This window comes from Mauremys mutica, chromosome 8, assembly GCF_020497125.1.
Source record: "Mauremys mutica isolate MM-2020 ecotype Southern chromosome 8, ASM2049712v1, whole genome shotgun sequence".
Taxonomy (NCBI): domain Eukaryota; kingdom Metazoa; phylum Chordata; order Testudines; family Geoemydidae; genus Mauremys; species Mauremys mutica.
In genome coordinates, this window is record NC_059079.1 from 81,352,559 (window position 1) to 81,374,761 (window position 22,203).

General features: G+C 39.4%; 1 protein-coding gene across 1 annotated transcript in view; it reads left to right on the plus strand.

The window, feature by feature from the left end:
* The window catches only part of SLIT3 (slit guidance ligand 3), a 768,837-nt gene that overhangs the window by 66,330 nt on the left and 680,304 nt on the right, over positions 1–22,203 (plus strand). Inside the window, exon 4 of the mRNA XM_045026794.1 lies at positions 21,306–21,377. Coding sequence (XP_044882729.1) covers positions 21,306–21,377 — 72 coding nt within the window. The remainder of the gene's footprint in view (positions 1–21,305; positions 21,378–22,203) is intronic.

Consider the following 22,203-nt stretch of genomic DNA (forward strand, 5'->3'; position numbering starts at 1 on the left):
CAGATGTTTTTAGTGTGAAATAAATAAATGACCAAGCCATAGCTTAAACCTAAGGTCCTGTTGGAAAGCTTCCAGGTATCATTAGCTGAACTACCAGGTAGCCCTATAAAAGCACTATAGATTAAATGAATTTGCAATTAAATAAAAGTATCATGGATTCCGCCATAGGTAGTAATTTAGATACTGATCTCAAACAGTAGAAAAACAAGCACAGGTTCTAAAGATGTACTGAATTGACTGGTAACCTGTGTGCTATTTTTATTGTCTAGCATAGTACAAGAAATTCTATTGACAATACTCTTGATAAAATGTATTGATATAGGTATCTCTCTGGATCTCTTTCAAATGCAATTTCTTGCAGATAACCATAAACACATTAAAACAGCTATAGTAGTTGATGGGGAGGAGGGGGGAGAGAACTTTATCTTAATATAAATATTGTAATTTTGTCTAGTTCAGAAGCCACGGATAGTCCATAGGGAATTGGATGGGTAAATTCCTGAAGCCCATGGGAGACACAATTTTATAATTGAGGGCAGAATTGAGCCCTGGGGTATATTTGTTTTAAAAAAGGTAAAGCTTTGATTTACTGTGATTTTGCACGTCAACTTAATTTTTTAGAAAGGATGTATAATATAAAATCTTCCTGTATTATCAAATAATACAACTTATATGATATTTGAAATGGAAATGAGAGTAGGTATGTGAATATATATTGTGTTATTTCTTGATTTGTGGTTCTCTTGTTGGTAGTGGCCTGGTCCTTTATTTCTTCCATAGCACCTTCAGTTTGATGATCACAAAGTTCTTTAAACACATGTGACTGTAAAACCTTTGAGGTTAATGTTAAGCTTGTTTTACAGACAGTAAGTGATACTCCAAAGCTTCACAACCAATAAGTTGCAGTAATATATAATGAACTCCTGAAGTTTTTGTGGTCCTCTGCTCTTTCAAATGGGCAACTTTGTTTCTCAAAAACTTAAGTTTGAATAATATTTGCCTTGTTCATATGCAGCATGTTTTAAAACTGTAGAAAAGCTGATAGCATTGATTTTTTTCCTTCCTGGCTTAGTTTTGGATCGAAGTAAAATCGTTTTGGAGGTGGAAGAACAAACCACTAAAGTGAAAATTCTGGAGATTTGCTATCAAATTATCTTATTTTGAAAGTTTATGCCCCAATACTACCAGAAATTATTTTATTGCTCTAAAAATTCTTTGAATATTCAACCGCGCTTCACCCTAAATTATAACATTCTCCAGTTGTGAGAATATATTTGTATGTCTTGTGAGTACATGCAACAAGTAATTTCCCAGTAGCCTTTAAATCCAGTCACTCTGTTCTGGGGCTAGTATAGCAATACTAACGCTTTTGGAAAAATAAAACGTGATCTGGAAACGTTAAAAATCCAAATATTGGACAGCGTCTTCATGGAGCATCTGATCTGAAACACCTCAGATATCTCAATACATGTTCTCTTGTGGTTTAAAATCAACACACATCACAGGAAAAATAAAGCTCCACAACTGGGATATAAACCTTATACGGGAATGATGTTCTGTCAGTTATAGTACCTATTATGGAGACTTCACTGAATCCCTCTTTGCCTCAACTCTGAAAGATATTAAACATTCTGAAAGCTGGGTCGTGCTGGTGAACTACACATTTAGGGCCAAACTGCTCATTCACAATCACAGGCTGCGGCCCCCTAAGATTTGCTTCTTGAGAGGTTAAAACTTAAATGGGTCAGTTCTCCTCTTACCGTTCACTATCATGTAAAGGAAATGGGAGCAATATGTTTCCTTTGAGGAGAGAATAAAGCACTAAGAACAGTGGAAAAAATAATCTTCTCAATACTTAATACAGAGGAACATCATTCTGTTCCAGTTTTTGATGATCATATGATTTTAATCTTGTTAACTATGTCCTAAAACTGAATACCATTTGATTATAGGCAATGCAGAGAACAATGACTTAATACATTGCACATTGACATCTAACATAATGCTTGCTTAAATGTGAGTTCTGTTGCAACTAATTTTAAACAATAAACACTGGTTTTCAGGGGTATGAGATGGGAAAGAGAGAGATTGCTCTATGTTTATATATAGACTAATCAAAAAGGCTTGCTGTCAGTTAAGTTTACTTGTGTATCATTTAGAAATATCTGATGAGTCTGGTGAGAAGTTTACTGAGAACACAGGGTAACTTTGACAGAACACTGTCTGATAGTGGCACCACTGCTGAAACACCTGGAAGCTATTCAAGAAGACCATTGGGTTCAGTCCACAGGCTGATCATTTATTTATTTCTCAGAAGGATAACATCTGTGCTTTAGTTTGAGATGAAACCAGGTTTGGATATAATCTTGAAAGCTTGGTTCTGTTAGAATCTACTTACCCTGTCCTTATTTCAGATGGAAGGAAGGCAGGTGAATAGAGAAGTGCGTGTGGGGCTGAGGATAAACTATTATGCAGACTTTGGTTCAAATGCATGTTAAAATCCTACATGTGAGCAGATTGCACTTGAGAAAGGAATTAGCCAAAATGAAAAACTGATCGTAGCAGTGGCATATCTTTGTAAATTAGCTGCTCAGACCTGGGGTGTTAGTAGCAAAATATGGCTATCTTCATTTCATAGCATAAATTGAAATACTAAAAAAGTTGGTTGGAGCAGAAAGGCTCTGATTAGTTATACATGGGGATTTGTCACAGTTGCAAATCAGGGGATGTGTGGATGTCTGGAAAAGCTTAAAGGATCTTTATGTGTATATATGTATTCTTACATGCACATGCAGTCTGATCCATTGGAAAAGAAGAATGTCAGTGAGGTAGTCTGACATTATCTTTGAACTTGCCAGCAATGAAAGCAGAAGCCACTTGGTCCAGGTTATAATGGCCTATGATCATTTAAAAATGGCAGATAATGATCTATGAAATTACAGACAGTCTATTTCCTTGACAGTGTATGCTTTTCAGGAATTCCTTCTATTCTGTTCACTAGTGTGACTAACTGACATGTTTGTTCAAAGCAGGAGTATTGAAAAAAGCATGGTATCAAGAAAAAAGCTGGTTGATTCTCTAGCCCTGCCCTAGGGGTGAACAAATGACAGTAGATAAAAACTATTTCATATAAAGTACATTAAAATAATGATATGCTTTCCAAATGAAGCACTCGGTAAGGATCTGTCAAAGTTAAGTTTGTGCACAAACTTAAAACTCCTTCCCTATATTACTTTGCATCACAGTAGTCTATAATTTATTCCCATACATTCTTGCCTTATTCAGCATGTATGACGATGAGTGCCTAGTGAACAAGGTATCCCTCCAGAGAGATTTATTATCCTTCATGTAGCATTTGTGGCCCCTTGCCTGAACCTTCACGCCATCCTAATCCTACACTGAATGATGCAGGTATACATTAGAAAAAATAGTTCCTGCGTATTGACAGACGGGTAGTAATACTTGTGCATGAGGGGACTGAATTAAGGTTGCATTACGTTCCTTGACTTTTGAGTGCTTGACTTAAAGTAGTGACATTCATCTAATGTGGTTTTGGTATGTGATTACCTAGGTTTAAACCAAGAAGATAAACCACTTCATATGTTACTAGTTGCTCGATAATAGAATGCTCAGACATTCACCATGTGTGTGCCCAACTACTCAAGGGCTACAGTGGAGCTCTTTATGTATTCTATGTACACTTCTTCCTTATGACACATGAAGGCTGAGCTCCTTAACAGCCATCTCTCTTTGCCTCAGAGGTCACATTATGCACACAATGTTACAAACAAAAATTCCCTAAATGTACACTTGCACGAGTGTACAGAGCTGATAGAGAAGTGATACTTAGTTTATCGTGACACAAAAATTGAAGTGTGTGCACAAGGTATCTTTTAAAATGGTTAATAGGCCATAATGAAAATTATATTTCTAACAATTCTTAAAATTGAATTTCTTCCTACATTGGGTCGCTGATCTCCATGTCTACTGCACACTAGAGAAGATAATACAACTAGGTACAGTAATGCCTCGCTTAACGTTGTAGTTATGTTCCTGAAAAATGCTACTTTAAGCGAAACGATGTTAAGGGAATCCAACCTCCCTATAAGAATTAATATAAATAGTGGGGGGTTAGGTTCCAATTTCGTCAGACAAAAAACTCTCTCTCTCTCTCTCTCTCTCTCTCTCTCTCTATACACACACACACACACACACACACACACAGTATAAGTTTTAAACAAACAATTTAATACTCTACACAGCAATGATGATTGTGAAGCTTGGCTGAGGTGGTGAAGTCAGAGGGTGGGATATTTCCCAGGGAATGCCTGGGTGTGTGTGTGTGTGAGAGAGAGAGATGTATTGCCTCTTTAAGTAGCCTGACCCCACTCTAAGTACACTGCCTTTTAAAGTAGATCAGCAAGTTGAGACAGTAGCTGCTACCAGCAGGTTCCCTCTGGCCTGAGCCCTGTCGTGTCCCCCACCCCCCTGCTCTGTGGAGATGGGGTTCAGAAGTGGGGGGAGGAGGGGGACACCCTGACAGCACCCCTCTTCTCCCCTGGCCCCCGCATAGCATGCAGGAGGTTCCCAGGAGCAGCTCCAAGGCAGAGGGCAGGAGCAGCACATGGCGGTTGAGGGGTTGGGGGGGGGACAGCTGAACTTCCCGGCAATTGATAGCCTGCTGGGCACAGGGAACCTAGGGGAGCGGGGAGCTGATGCAGGGCTGCTGGTCCACCCTGGTTCCAGGCCCCCACCAGCTAGCTCCAATGAGCTGCTCTTTCTGCAAGCAGTGGAGAAAACAGGCAGCTGCCAAACGGAGCATTGCACAACTTTAAATGAGCATGTTCTCTAATTGATCACCCCAAACTGGTGGTTAACACTCAAGTTACACTCTTCAACAGTCACAAACTGGGCTCCTGATCCCCCATACTGGTTATCAAGAAACAGAATAAATAAATAATTTTAAAAAAATCTCACAGCCCCTTTTCTTACATTCTAGTTCTTTGGCTCCCAATCAGCACCTAAGTACAGTAAGGTGAGGAGTTCTTTAAAAACTGTTCTCCTATACAAATTGTTCTTCTGACCCCCAAAGGGCCAACCACCTTGCCAGGTCAGTAATAAATTAAAGCTTATCCAAAATACCATGTTGCCAGCCAATCCTTTATAATAAACCTTTTGTTCTAGATACTAAAGAAAAAGAAAGAACAAGAAAGAGTTGCTAAATGGCAAAGCAGTCACCTATATACAAAGACTTCAAAGTCCATATTTCAGGTTCTTAGCAGTATTGGTGAGTTTGCTGGCTTGAAAGTCCCTCTGGAACACATCCACAGCCCTTTGTTTGGAGCTTCAGTCTGTAGAAAAGTTACTCCAGCGGTAAGAAGCAGGAAGGAAGACAAAATGGAGAAGATGCACTGCCTTTTATAGTCTTTTGCCATGCGGCTTATATTTCATAGAATCATAGAATTGGAAAGGACCTCAAGAGGTCACCTAATCCAGTCCCCTGCACTCAAGACAGGACAAAGTATTATCTAGACCATCGCTTACATCCCTCCAATGATGGAGATTCCACAGCCTCCCTAGGCAATTTATTCCAGTACTTAACCACTCTAACAGTAAGGAAGCTTTTTCCTCATGTCCAAACTAAATATGCCTTGCTGCAATTTAAGCCCATTGCTTGTCCTATCCTCAGAGGTTAAGAAGAACAATTTTTCCCCTCCTCCTTGTAACAACCTTTTGTGTACTTGAAAACTGTTATCATGTCCCCTCTGTCTTCTCTTCTCCAGAATAAACAACCCCAGTTTTTTCAATCTTCCCTCATAGATCATGTTTTTTAGACCTTTAATCACTTTTGTTGCTCTTCTCTGGACTCTCTCCAATTTGTCCACATCCTTCCTGAAATGTGGCGCCCAGAACTGGACACAATACTCCACTTGAGGCCTAATCAGACTGTAGTAGAGCAGAAGAATTACTTCTCTGGTCTTGCTTACAATATTCCTGCTAATACATCCCAGAATGATGTTTGCTTTTTTTTTTGGCAACAGTGTTACACTGTTGACTCATATTTAGCTTGTGATCCACTATGGCCCCCAGATCCCTTTCCACAGTACTTCTTTCTAGGCAGTCATTTCCCATTTTATATGTGTGCAACTGATTTCCTTTGTTCCAAACACAAGCGCCCAGCACATAGCATGGAAGCCTTAGAGTTCTCTGTCCACAGGCTACCACATGATTTGCTGCTGCCTCATAAGGTGTAGACCTTGGCTCCTTTCAATGGGTTCATAGTACAGCTGATGTCCCTTGATGGGCCATCAAGTAGGCCTAGTGCTGATGCCAGTCTGTCTGGGGGTGTCACCCAGAAACACAGCACAGGTTCGGAAAGGTAGATATACCAAACATACCTATAACTCATAATACAAAGGCGATACAAACATATAAACAAGATTATCATATTTGGCAAATTTATAACATTTTTGCAGATACCTGACACCGCATATCTGGTCAGATTTCTTTCAATTTTATAATATTGGTATCAACAATATCGTAAAGTATCCCACATATTCTATACAGTGGCACACCTTGGAAGTTTTGAAATACAAAAAAATCACAGTATTTAATGTATCCATGTGAGTAAGAATAGGTTTGCACACTTGAGGAAATAGACTAGACTTCTGTGAATTCTGGTCCTTTTCTTTCCGGAGAAACTTGGTTAAATGTCAGCAAAATCCAGCATAAATTATATATCTGACTTTACAGAGGCTTCATAATTTCAGATGCTGTGATACAAACCTTTTGTTTTCAGTACCTTACAAAAGATTCTGTAGATACACCCCTCAGTAGGCCAAGTGGATGCCTACTAACTAACAGTATGCTGGACCAAAAGGTTGATGGACCATTACTTTTTTCCCAGTGGATGGTCCAGTTATGAGGAAAAAAAAGAAAAGTACTTGGTGCCCAATGACAAATTAAAAAAAATGTATTAGGGTGAGCAGTGCAGAGATCTCTCTTAAAAGAATGTTCTCATGCCCATATGGTATAGGGCTTCCATATGTGCTATAGTACTTGGGGATGGAGGGATATTCAGTTGTGGTATAACTGACCTTGCATGCCATCATAAATTACATTTTCTCCTTTATATATTGTACAAATAGTTACTGGCTTAGAATATGACATAAAGAGGGTTGAAAATCTAACCAGCTTCCCCTGTTCAGGCTTTTAATGTGTTTGCCTAAAGTGGCAGATGACAAGCTAGTTCTACCTTAAGAGAATTGTTTACTGTTAAGACTCTGCTAACAGGAAGTTTACCTCAAATGTCCTAGGAATTGCTTGTCCCCGGTTAGGTACATAGTTTGAAGAGGCTACTTTTGTTTCCTGCTTTATGGCTGTAGCTTTTAGATTTAGTGCACAGCAGGAAAACTTGTTACTGAAAACTATTTTCAACATTGGAATGGGGTAATGAGTCAGGAACTTGCCACCCAGTTTCTTATTTTAGTTTGTTACCAGGTGAGCTGTGTTTTGGCCCTTTTGCAATAATTCTTGAATACACCTTCAGGTACAGGCTTGGCTTCCTTCCCATCGCTGAATAGTAGAGGACTTTTTGGTCCAACCCCTTTTGGACTGGATGTCTGGGCTGCAGCCTTCCAGTTTTCCAGTTGTGTAAATATGACAGGCCCAACTTTACTTGTCACCTGCAGGAGAACTTGTCTTTGGGAGCAGCTGATTAAAGTGACTCAAAACAGTTTAAATGTAAAGTATTGTTTATTCACCCAAAAGCACACAGCAAGATGGGGAAAAGGATAGAACAGTGAAGGGTTTGGTTTTCTGTATGCTTCATTCTTTCCTTGCAAGTGTTGGGTCAGTTCCACTCAGACCAGCTATCCCAGCTCCTAGGCTGAGAGAGGCAGACAGACCATGCAGCATTCTCAGTCTCGGTCATAGATGCATCTCCAGCTGCTGCTGTTCCCATTCAAACCTCCTTCTTCCCTAAATGAGGGACTTTAATGGTTTAGCATCCCTTTTTAACCCACACAGGAGCCAGACAGGTGGATATTCCCCAGTTAATCGCTTCTTCATTGTTTCTTTAAGGACTTTGTATTCTCTCTGATGGTACCTCGTTTTGTTCCTGTTCATTTCCCTCCAAAAGCCTCTTTTGATGTAACTCCTTGGTATAAAGCAGGATAATGTCAAGAAGATAAAGTGAGGTGCGCATGATGTTCATAGAAACAAATAATACAGATAAATACCTCATTCTCCACAGACCTCTACACTAAACTTGTTTGTGAATATGAGTTTCAACATCAAGCTGAAGCTTCTGGATGAGATTGAACAAAGTGTTTCCCATGTCTCACATACCAAAAGCTTTGTGCATGGGATTGCTATCAAGTAGGGGCCAACCATGAAAAATATTGAAGTGCTTCTGAGGTTCCTGCTCACCTGTAAACCACACATAAGTGTGTGTTAGTAATGTTTTATTAAAGATTAACTGAATTGGTTATAACATGAACTTTTGCAATCATCTTGAACTATTCAGTGCCTGGTCAGTAAGTGCGAAAAGCTTTATTTCCATAACCCAAATCAGTTTTTTTTTAAATTGAAGTCCAAGGCTGTTAGGCAGATATTGACAAAGAATGGTAGAGATGCTACACGTGAACTTTGGAATTGTTACTTTGTCTCAAATGTTAACCTTTTACTAATGTGTTACATGTACAGTACAGCCATACCGTGATCTCTCCCCAGTTGTTCCTGGGGGCACTTTCCTAGGAACAGGCATCTATGTGCATTAGTGCCCAGAGTGTAACTCTGTGGTTCACCCCACTTTAGACTGGATGACCAGGTTACAACACCCCCTATTCCCATTGTTCTGCCATGGTTACACAGGAAGCGGTGCCTTCTTCTCTTAGGCAGTCCCGCGTGAATGGACCCCTCAAGTGACAGGTTTCACTACCTTCACCTCTCTCCTGGTAGAACCGCACAGTTTTACCACTCTTAGGGCTTTTCTACATGGAGACTTAGTGCAGAGCAAGCCGGGGGTGGGTGGGAGGGAAGGGGTAGACCTACAGCACTACTAGCCTGCTGTGTCCTAACTAGCTGTGTGAACTGCTGTTCCTGTGCACTTAAAGTTCCTCACCTACTGCTGTTTGAAATGGCCAGTTACTGCACAGCAGTTTAGGATGCTGTAGATGTACATCCTGGCTTGGCACTCACTAAATCTCCATGTAGACAAGCCCTTCAATGGGATCCTGGGATGATAGTCCCCTGGGTTTCAACCATGCTAATATGACAGGTCCAAGTGGTGCCTGCAAGTTAGGCCTCTCCAGGAGCCCATGACTTGCAGCTAATTAAACTGACTGACTCCAAACAGCTCTTCCCCGACACACATTTTGTCCATTCACCCAAAGATACACTGTGTGTGGCGGAAAGGGTTAAAATCACCCGAGGTCCACGCACCTGGAGCTTGCTCAAAACCTTTCAAAGCTGAGGTGAGTCCTGTTGCCTCAGATGCATTGCACAGAGCTCCTGCCTTAGTTCCACAGTCTTGCTATGTGCTCTGCCTGTATCCGGGTAGGGAGAGAGAGGGTCTCCACCTGCAATTTCTATCTCTGTCTCTCTCTCCATGTCTCACCTGTATTGTCTTTCCGCAAGCAATACAGATATTTCCCTCATTCTTCACAGCCTTGTGAAAAGGGACACGCCTTGAATTAAACTGTCTAATAATGAAGAATTGATTATATGAAGCTGGTGTTGAAAACAGTTGTGGGCTATGTAGAGGCATGGCAGTGTATCACACACGGTCATCTGTAGGTAGATAATCCTGCAATACTCAAGGACTGCACACACAAATTTGCCACGTTTAAGTTTATATTATATGGTAATGCTGCAGCAATGGAAGGGTGCTATGTCAGGAAACTTATTAAAGAAGTAGAGACAGGCACAAACCAAACGTTTGTATCCAGACATCACAAAACTTCAGCTAAGCCTGTATGCAGACCCATATTTCACATTTCAAGGCCATCTTAATTACAGATGCTGATGGACACCAGTATAGTAATTTAGGAAGAATCAGTGTGTCTGATGCTACAATGCCTTTTCTGTTAATATCCTCAATTGTAAACATGTTGGAGCAAGAAAAATGTCATAACAAAGGCATGCAAAATAATATGTGTTTACCGTGCTAGTTGAGTGACTTGTACTAATGTTAGTAATGCCTATTCATCTTTATGGCCATATAACTACTTGTAAGAGCTTGATGGTCACACTAAGCTTCTCTCCACTTTAGTAGGTTCTTGCTGTGAATTGCACTCAGAATTTTAAGAACCTGTTCATGCTCTTTCATGATATTTCACAAGTTTGTAGGTTTAAAACTGTAGCTACAGCCCATTACATAAGTTAAATTGCTCGTGCAAAAAACTGAGTCTCATTCCAAGAATTAGGCATATTGTGACTTGCTGTGCAGCAATTAACCATTCTAAAGACATGCGCTTCAACTACCCTGGTGTCAGATTAGTTTTCTTTACTGAAAATTGAGCATCTAAGTCATATTTTATAGAAAATGGTGGCGGCTGTAAATCCTACTCAGTGTCCTAGTAAGACTGGAAGCTTGTATTCTCAATACATGAGAATTTACATGTGTTACATGTACAGTACAGCCATATTGTGATCTCTCCCCAGTTGTTCCTGGGGGCACTTTCCTAGGGACAGGCATCTAAGTGCATTATTTCCCAGAGTGTAATGCTGTGGTTCACTCCACTTTAGACTGGATCACCAGGCTAAAATACCCCCTATTCCTACTGTTCTGCCATTGTTACATAGCAAGCAGTGCCTTGTTCTCTTAGGCAGTCCCTTGTGAATGGACTCCTCAGGTGACAGGTCTCAGTAAATGAAATTCCAGGGAGCAAACAAATGAAGATTGGTGTAATGTTTTTCTATAAAACCACGCTGGGACCTCTTCAGTCTTTCACAGGAAGTAACTTGGAAGTATGTGCTTTGTAAGAGCAGCTGTTGGTCTTGTTTATGATAGCAGCACTCCCCTGTAGTTCTGGCTGAACTGATGGAAGATAAATAATTCACTGTGGCTTCTAAATTCAGTATCAGCTTGGACACCATTTTGCAAATGTTTTTCTTCTGAAAATATTTAATTTCAGTTTGAACTTTGTAAAGCATTTTATGTGAAATTCAAAATGCAATAAATTGTGCTCAGGAGCAAATGTAAAACACTTCTTTATAATTCTAATGTTTTACTCAAATTAAGAAAAAATACATAAGATCCATACATGCCAGTACATTTCCCATATTTGCTGTGCTTAATGTGGCTTCTGAAGCAGTCAGATAATTCTGACCTATGTCAACATGTTCATGCTGATAGATGTGGATTTCTATTAGATAAGTATTCTGTAATATTTCTGATACACAACTCCAGTAAACTGTTGCCAATGGTTGGTTCAACACACTTGCCCATTTCTATGGATGACATGCAGTCATTTAATTGGAGCAGTAGATATCTTTGCTGTCTTAATTTTTACTTTACTGAAGATTTTAATTCTAGTAAAAATGTTCCCAAAAGTGACTTTGTCATTCCCATTTCATATGTATTGTGCCCATTACAGAGTTAATAAGAAATGCTAAACTAGGCTTTAATTCCTAATTCTAGCTGTCAAATCTTCTTGTCATCCTATATATTGAATATCCCAGCGCTATAGTTAAAGTAGTGATTTATCTAAATTACTTTACTTTACACAGTGTAGTCACAAGGAAAATGTCACCATAATTAATAATTTTAAAATCAACATTTGGCTCAGATTATCTCATTATGATCATGAAACCACGTTGCAGCTGATTTTAATATTGTTCTGTACTTTCCATTGTGCGTCCTCTCCGCTATGGTCACAAATGGCTTTGGTTTTTGGCAAGCTGACTGCACTCAGTAGCAGACTTAAAGGCTTATTGTAATTAAAGGCATTTTATTCATAGTAAGACATTTGTTCTCAGTGACCTTCCATGCTCTTAGCTTAAGCAGAGTGAATACTCTAAAAAGTTTCCTTTAAGGCTATTTTTTCATTGCTGAGTTTGCCCAGGCTCTTACCTGGGCATTGCCTATAATCTCCCTCTTTTCCACATAGGGCAACCTCTGACCCAATTTAAGTGGTACTTTCAACCTAGGCTAGTTGGCACAGGCGGGAGGGGTGTGGGTTAAAGCCTGGGTTCCACTCTTCACTCAGGCTGGCAACCTGCCCTCTTTATAGCGACAATGTAGGCTACATCATTTGAGTCCTGATAGTTCTCTGATGCCTTCCCACAATTCCCCAGTGTGCACAGGACAGACAAGTTGTCCCACAGTTGACTGGGAAAGAATCGTAGAGTGTCTCAGCTTACTTCAGCCCAAAAGAGCTATGGATTTATCCCCAGAAGTCACAATGACACATAGCCAATGTGGCTGCTCACACCTGGACTCAGTGAACCTGGGTTCTCTGACCCAGGTGCCAATCCTTCAGGCTAACTCTGTAGTGAAGACATACCCTCAGTAGCTGTCACATTGATTTTGGTATTAGTCTTCATTCCATTTCATTTACTTCCCAAAATAAAAAGTACATTTTTTATGCCTAAAGTTTGAAGACAAATCATGACTCTGGGAGTCGAGGGTATTCTGTACTCAAGACGAACGTATCACATGGCAGGATCAGGCTCTAGGAAAGAGCAGGGCAATGAAGCATTTAGCATTGTTTGAAATATCAACATAGTACAGCTTTCTGTAAAATAAACTTGACCTTAAATAGGTCATGAGAGAACTGACTTGATTCTTCTGCTGAATAAATAGAAAAGCAACGTTCAAGTGTTATCAAAGACACAGTTCTCCTTTTCCAAGCATGAGGGGACGTGCCATTAAAGCTGCTAAACTTCACATTGCCTTATAAAGAGAATGAATTAGGAAGTAGGAAGCAGACTGTATAATGTGCTTGTCCACTTACGTGAAACAAACCTGTGCAAATAGAGAGGTGCTGTCTCCATCAGTGGCACTCTCCTGCCAATGTTTGCATACTGAACTTGTCAATTAACACTGTCTCTTCTGTCACCTAATGGCTGCATGGCAGTAAAGGCTGCAGATGTGACATGCTGTCACAGATAAAAGGCTCCAGCCAGCTTGTGGAATTTCTAACCCCCCCCGCCCCTGAGCGTTTTTGGTTGGGAAGAGAACGGTGCTGCTGTGCTGTGTACTCAAAGCATGTGCGGTTCATGCTTTCATGTGCCACTTGTGAAGAGGTGAAGGATAGAATTTGTCAGACCCTGTACTAGCATTTCTAATATTTGCTTCAGTACTTAAGCCGTACTTAAAGCTTATGCTGAGCTTTCTTTGTGATTGTCAAAGACTACTGCCATGTGGCAGTGAGGTGGACCTATGGACATGGTGTGTTTTGGAAAAAAAGCATTTACGGTTCACTCACATTTGGCTGGCACTTACCGGTCAGCTTGAAGGAAGTAGCATTCCTAAATAGCCATTTAAAGCATTTATTCTCCCAAGCGCAGTTCTTCTGAATTTAAAATGTTGAAATTTAAAAATGTGCTCATTTAATCTTCTAAAATAGGTTAATTTAAAAAAAATCCTATATAAGGAACTCTCATACCACAGGTTGAGAATCTTCATAATGGCTTTTCTGGCAAGGGCTTTGAAGTTTTCTCTCTAGCACACAAAAAAGTTAAATAAAGAAGGATTGAAGTCACGTGGGAATTTTTATAGTTCTTGCTATTGATGTCATTGTGACAATCAGGGTGCAAACACCCCAAGGGCAAAACAGAAGGGTTAAATCCCCCAAATGAGCAACTGATTGCATACTGTATTATTGTATTATAAAAGTATGTCTGGTAAGGTCTTTTGTTTAATACTCATTAGGAGATGCGTATTTAGACTATGGTTATGAATTTACGTATTTGTACATATAGAGAACTGTGCTCATGAACTTTGGCTCCACCTCAAAGTGGGGCAGCGAGCGATCAGTCAGGGAGAGGCAGCTCCCGAACCAGGTGTTTACACAAAACCAGACTCAAGTAACAATCCATTGTGCAACCCAGGAAAAGGCAACGATGGGCCATTAGAGTTAATGGAGGTAAATTGAGACATCCCAGCTCTCAAGTTAAGAGGGGTTCTTCAATATTCGAATAACGATAAGTCACAATACCAGGACAGAGAGGAAGGGGGCAAAAACCTTTTTAAAAGGAGGCTTGAAACTGAGGGCAGGTTACTTTAGCAGTGCAATTGCACCTGTGCAGTTGCGCTGCTGTAGCGCTTCAGTGAAGATGCTACTTACACTGATGGGAGGGCTCCTCCCATCAGTGTAGGTTCTCCACATCCATGAGAGGCGGTAGCTATGTCGATGGCAGAAGATCTCCTGTCTGCGCCAAGGGTTAGGTTGGTATAATTACGTCGCTCAGGGGTGTGGACTTTTCACACCCCGGAGTGATGTAGTTATATTGATGTAAATTTACAGTGTAGACCTGGACTGAATTTTTCATCCAGAACTTGAGGGACAGTCTTGAAGGTGGGAGGCTGCCTGTGAACACCGGATACCCCCCCTAGCATGAGAGGGGGTATGCTGGGAAACTGTTTAAAGGCAATAGGTAAATTTGTATTAGAAAGAGAAGGGATATTATTTAATATAGAAGTGTAAAGGCTGAAGTTGAATATTAATGTTTATTTACTGTGTAACTTGTATATGTTTGCTTATGAACTTTATACAAAGATTGAAACAACTCACTATTGCACCCTTGATTTTCAGACATGCTAGGCATACTCGCTCCTAATAGTTAGCAGTTATTCATCCAACTTATTTACTTCCCACGTGATCTGTAGACAGACAGAAATTTGCATTCTACTAGCACCTCTGAAAGTCGGCTCTAGGTAACAGTACCGTTAAGGAGCTGGGTTTTGTAGGCCAACTTGGCAACCACTTGGGAGCAAAAAGAGGAAGATGTTTGGGGGCATCCTAGTTTACTAAACACTTGAGTCACAGGAATAGTGGGATCAAATATTTGAATATCTCCATTTTCAGAATCAGTTTTCATTTGAGGCCCATCGGACATGTTTATTGTATTACACGCAACAAATCATAATGGGAAGGTCTGAATGGGCTGTTTTTGCATGAACTTGACTTGCTTTGATTATCAGGGAAGCTAAAATGTAACAATGCGAGACAGGGTGAAATACCAAAATGCTGATGGGAGGGTTGTTTAAAGGAGTAACTTAGAATTTGGTTGAATGGAAAATAAGTGATGAATGGACATTGTATTTTGTAGTTTCAGTGTAGTTCTGATGTAAGCATTTTTTTTCCTAGTATGCAAATACATGTTATATATGACACACATTATTATTTAGTGTTCTGTGCATTCAGATTTCCATGCAAAAGAAATACTTTTCCACAACTGACTGTAAAGCAGTTGGATTCCTGGAGGGCATTAGGAGACAATTATGCAGACCAAGCTCCATCCTCATTAAAATCTATGCAGTATTGTTGTATGGGTATGAAAAGGACATAATTTCTATTAATCTGCATGCAGACAATGTGTGTGCATAAAAACTTAAGGCCATGTCTACACTTACAAGCTTAGAACGGCACAGTTGTGCCGCTGTAAGATCACTCCTATAGCCGCGTTATGTCGATGGGAGAGGGTTCTCCTGTTGACATAATAGAACCAGCTCAATGAGCGAGGGTAGCTATGTTGGTGGGAGAGCGTCTACCACCAACATAGTGCTGTGCACATGAGCGCTTATGTAGGCAAAATTTAGTGTTGCTCAGGGGTGTGTTTTTTTCACAATGCTGAGTGACAATATTTTGTCAACGTAAGTGCTTGTGTAGATGTCTTCAAGTCAGCAAGGCCTGATGAAATACATCCTAGAATACTCAAGGGCAGTTTAGATTGGACATTAGGAAAAACTTCCTAACTGGGTAATTAAGCACTGGAATAAATTATCTAGGGAGGTTGTGGAATCTCTGTCACTGGAGATTTTTAAGAGCAAGTTAGACAAACACCTGTCAGGGGTGGTCTAGATAATACTTAATCCTGCCATGAGTGCAGAGGACTGGACTAGATGACCTGTTGAGGTACCTTCCAGTCCTATGTTTCTATGATTTAATCTATTTTGCCTTTCTGTTGACTTTTATGACCGCAGTTTTCTCAAATTTATTTGTTACGATGAACAATTCTTGGTGCTAGGTGCTTTGCAAAAAGGTGTTCGCATGCAATATCCAAAATTGGAAATTTGATTTGTTCAAATGGAGTTTTCAAAGTATTTAACTCTGAAAAGCTGATCTGCTCTCTGGAGGATATACTTTTTCGTGAACATTCAGCAATATTAACCTCAGTCTTGTTGTGCTGATGAGTTTTCTGTTCTGGAAACTGAGACTTTTATATTTGCAAAAACAGGGGGTATAAACTAAACTAAAGTTAATTCCTTAATATTGTCTATGAATATTCATGACAAAATTTCCATAGCCATTGCCTGGTTCTAGTATACATTATAAAAGCAGTCAGGAGAATGACTTGAAATTAGACGAAGGTTTCTAACCATTAGAGGAGTGAAGTACTGGAACAGCCTTCCAAGGGGAGTAGTGGGGGCAAAAGACATATCTGGCTTCAAGACTAAGCTTGATAAGTTTATAGACGGGATGGTATAATGGGATGGTCTAATTTTGGCAATTAATTGATCTTTGATTATTAGCAGGTAAATATGCCCAATGGTCTATGATGGGATGTTAGATGGGGTGGGATCTGAGTTACTACAGATAATTCTTTCCTGGGTGCTGGCTGGTGAGTCTTGCCCACATGCTCAGGGTTTAACTGATCACCATATTTGTGGTTGGAAAGGAATTTTCCTCCAGGGCAGATTGGCAGATGCCCTGGAGGTTTTTCGCCTTCCTCTGCAGCGTGGGGCACTGGTCACTTGCTGGAGGATTCTCTGCACCTTGAGGTTCTTAAACCACGATTTGAGGACTTTGATAACTCAAACATAGGTTAGGGGTTTGTTACAGGAGTGGGTGGGTGAGATTCTGTGGTCTGCATTGTGCAGGAGGTCAGACTAGATGACCATAATTGTCCCTTCTGACCTTAAGTCTATGAATCTATGAATCCTTGACTAGCTTCGAATTGGCAATGGAATATGGATTCTTGCACCTCAAAAACACAATCAGGAATCAGATCAGAGGCAGTGATAACCAGCAGACAGTTGTTTGCTGGAATATATAAAATGCACTGACAATCTCTTCCATTCTTAATAGATAAATGAGCTTAACATAATCGCCATTAATCAAGTACTGTTGGTAGTCTCTGAACAGAAGCTGAAAGGAATGGAGCTGCAGGATAAATTTCTTCTGATTCCTAGCAGTTGTCACTCAAAATCAGAGCTGAAGCATGTCGGTGGACCAATTTTAGGAAGGCTGTGCTTCTATTGCTCATGCTTTGACTGTTCCAGGGATAAACAGTACTCCAGTCTCTGGAGTTGTTAATCTGAGGCTTTTTGCACAAACTACATTTTTCATGTACTCTTGTACTTCCTTAAAAATCAAGTAAAATCTAGCAATGTTTTAGATAGAAGAAACATTTAAAACAAAACACCATTCATTAACCATTATCAGCAGCAATAATATATTCGAATTCACATAAATATTGAGACTGAGTTCATGAAAAAAGCTCAGTACATGGCTCAATTAGTCCCACTGTCATCAGACGCTAAGTAAATAGATGGATCATACACTGTACCCTATTGAATGAAGTTGAGTGGAGGACTCTCCATTGAAAGCTGTCATGTTAGCTCTCAAATATTAAAGTCCGAGGAGAGAACACAGTGAGAGAGAGAGATGCAAATTGACTCTGAATTTAAAGATATTAACCATTTTAATGGCTAGTAAATATTTCAATCTGAAGGGTTGCTAACAGAATATAGACCACTGAAGCATGGAAAAGAGAAGAAATTTGTGCAACTGTAGCTGAAATGTCAGAAGGGTGAGATTTTCAGTTTGGCTCTGAGATATGCATCCAGGTTGTTGCAACCTAGACCTAAATATGTTTTGGTTACAGTAAATTTCAGGTAGTTAAAACCCAGAAACAATTATTAAAGAAATCTCTAGTCCTGTTTAGGAGAGAATAATAGACTACTAAACAGTTTCTGGAAGGCAGGGACCTATGTAAAGTAGGAAGATTCATTATGGAAAGTTGAGGTTTCTGGGTTCTAGTCTTGTTCTGGAATTAGTAGGAGTAAAAACATACTAAATGGACATATATAGGTGGGTAGCCAAGTTACAGCAGTACATTGTGGTTTAACTTTTTGTAAATAACATATGTTCCTTAAACAGTATTGTTTCAAATGCTTGTCAATGTCAGAAAAGACTGCCCACCTTAGTTATTTGTCAGCAACAATGCACATTGAACCTGTCTGTTTTAACTTTATCATAGAATCGTAGAAGATTAGGGTTGGAAGAGACCTCAGGAAGTCATCTAGTCCAACCCCCTGCTCAAAGCAGGACCAACCCCAACTTAATCATCCCAGCCAGGGCTTTAACAAGCCAGGCCTTAAAAACCTCTAAAGGATGGAGATTCCACCACCACCTCCCTAGGTAACCCATTCCAGTGCTTCACCACCCTCTTAGTCACATGTCTATGAATGATTCAGCTTTTTGCAGGCCAACGCCATTGTTTACATGTTAGTTTGAACATTCCCAGGAAAGCTCAGATGTGGATTGGCATCTCCCAAAGTCCATTGTTATTTAAGTACTCCCAATTACTTGAATAACCCTTTTCCCACTATGTTGACCAAATCTGTTTTATATACTTCCTACAGCAAACACTTTAAATACAAGCATAGAGCCAATGTTCATAACTTCAGATATAAAAATGATACATGTATACAAATAGGATGAATATATTCAGTAGATCATAACCTTTGCAAAGATATGTTGGATGGCATATCTAGCATAAAACATATTCCGGTTATGTCATATTTACACTAATAAGCATATTTCTATAAAGCATTATGGGGTGGAACATCACATTGAGTAAAAACAGATGGAAGTGAGCTGAAAGTTACCAGAGTCTTGACTACATAAAGTATTAGTCAATCAGCATATTCCAAAAACCAACTTCCTTACAGTGATGCTCTTTCCATAGAATTCCCTTTGGTAAATAGTATAATTGTTGATAAAGTTAGAATAGTGGTGTTGAAATGCTGGTCCCGGAAGTAGCACCCATGATGACAAATCTATCTAAAGGAAATTAGAAAGGTATGCGAAATGCCCTCAAAGGTATTAAGATACTTTCTTCTTCAGTTAACTGACAGATGTAATAACTAACATGGATATGTATTTGTGGTATGAAATGTAGCATTGTCAACGCCTTTCCACACAAAGGAATCAAAAGTGAAAATTGCACCACTGCAATGATTCGATCTCTGGGGGTGGAAGGTGAGGGCAGTTATTAACCAGTAGGTGTAAAAAGAGCAGAAGGATGAAGAAGATTGGTCCCAAAACTGGCCAGGTCAAACAACTATTAAGAAAAATGCTATGAGCTCTTGGATAGTTGCAGATAACAGCATCTCAGCTTGAAATCTGCATGAATCATAATTTACCTACCAGATAATATATTTTAGAGTATTTTAGGTACCGTATATAAATTCTTTTAGATGTGGTCTACACAGATTTCACTTCAACTTCAGCAAAACAAGAACAACTTGATGGTTAAGTTAGTCAAAGCTAGTTAATGCTAGAAGTGACAGAAACTATCCACACCCTGTTTGGCTATGTGCTATCAAAAAATAATTGCTTTCCTTATAGTTCATTCTGCTGGTCATTTTTATAACTTGTTTGCATTAGGTGTGTCCTTAATTTTGAGTGTGTCCGATTGTATGCAAATCTTCCAACCTCAACCTTGTCTGTTCTTGATATCAGGAAGAGAAGTACATATATGGTTGCCTTTTTCCATTGTTGCTGGATTTATTCATATGGTAGTCATATGAAAACTCCAGCCTTTCAGTCCCAGTGACCTTAGACTGATCCCTAAGGAAGATCTTTCAGGCCAAAATAGTGAATAAATCCAGAAAGGCATGGAAAATTAAATGAAGTACTCAGCATCCAAGAAAATTAGAAGCCAGGAATTGGAGGCTAAGCATCAGTATTTCTCTTAAAAAGCCCATGTGGCTTTTGGGAGCAGAACCCTAGTAACCCCCATCATATCATGGAATCAGACTCATTACTACTGTTATAAACATTCAGGGAAGATTAGCCAAATGCTGTGTGTTGTTTTTTTAAGCTATAGAGAGACACAAAACAGAACTATTCTGTGGGAGACTGGAGCCAGATATTTAGTTTTAGCTTTGAATGTCTTTTCTGTGAGTTCAAGTCAATTGTTACATTTAAGCAACATTTACTGAGCTTGTGGATGAACAGATGTCTGTTTCTGCTGTACATTACAGTATTTAACTTGTGTTTCTAAAGTGGGTTGCTTTGTCTACATTAAGCTGATTTCAGTTTTGAATGACTTATAAAGATAATTTTTACTTCGGGATGATCGATACTTCTATAGTTGTTGGAGGGCAGGATGGGCAAATAAACTTTTCCCAGCTAGCAGGATGTGTTAGTGAGTTAGTGCAAAAGTTGGTCAAATGACTATATTAAAACGAACTAGAAAATAAATATTAAAACAGGTCCCCAAAAAGTTATTTTAGGAGATACTTTTAGTAAAATAGGTTGCAAGGATGCAGTAGTCCCATTAAAAGTGTGTTTTCATACTTTTCACAATAGTGCTCAGATTTCCAAAGTTAATGTTTAATGTACAGTTTTTTAAAACAAAAATTAATGTGACCATGTACAGTAGATCCAATAGGCAGTCTGGAAATAATTCCAAGATGGTTGGGATATTTAACTTATTGCCTACATGTTCAGAAAGAAAGATGAAAACCAGATACCTTCTGCAAATCTCTTCAAAGCACTGAAAACTTAACAGGGGAGCCATGCGATTTGTGTGTTAGTAAGCATCCAATACAACTCTAACACGCAGATAGACTCATACACACTTTAGCATTCTGATTTAATATTTGCTTTCTCTATCTTATTTTTCAAGGAGCTGGCCAGGTGGTCTACACATGGCATGATGTACTGACCCTGTGTATTAATAATGTACACAAAGGCTCCTACATTCTGTACTAGCTTAATACCATGGCTTTTCACATCTTTTAATGGGAGTTACATGTGTTGTGGAAGATGGGATAGGCTCCTGAGTATGAAAATTATTCTAATGCCTTTTTTGTGTTAACTGTATTCTCTTTATTTATTTAGGCGTCTGAACAAGAATAAATTACAGGTTTTACCCGAGCTGCTTTTCCAGAACACGCTGAAGTTAACCAGATTGTAAGTACAGTTTACTTCTATTGTGTATGTGCCTTGATTCATTATGTGGATAGTGCATTTGCTATGATATTCTGGTTAGGTCTTTAGTGACATTTAAGATACATCTAGATTTCCATAGTTTCATGAGGACATTTTACCATTATGTTATGGTAGTTATGTACTAGAAAATAAATACATACATGAAAGAAACCACAAACTTTCTTTCCCTGTTTCTTAGCTGATGTGGATTCAAAATAATGACTTCGGAGTCAATATACTTAAAACTTCCTGTGTAGAGTTGCAGGATTAGTGCAGAAGTGGCCACTTTTTGCTTTCAGTGTAGTAAGCTGTCCACAGAGAAACAGTCAATTTTTGCGCTATTTAAGATGGGCATGTTGGCATAAAACGGTTTGTCACGACTAGCTGTTAATTAAAGACATGTTGTTTTAACTGAGCCAATATTCAGAGACAGTTAAGGCTGGAACAATGGCTCCTACTGTTTGAAGAATGGGGCAAATGTAGTGCTTTCCATCTCCATGGACACTGAAGATGTTATTAGATGAGATTTGTAGATTGGCATTGGAGCCAACTTGCACATCAGAAGAAAAACAGAGATAAGCTGGCTGGTGATATATTTTTCTCAGTCTACTCAGTGGAGTAGAATCATGTGATGATGACCATGAATGCCCTCCAGTTTTTGATGCAAGAAAGAGGAATTGATAGTTCTTTTACATGCAGAGGGTAAGGTTGTACAGATACCACCAAGATTAGAATGCGAGGTCTGAGGGAAGCAGAAGGCAAAGTGTCTTTAGAACAGTTTTCTGAAACCTGGAAAATTAACTTCTCA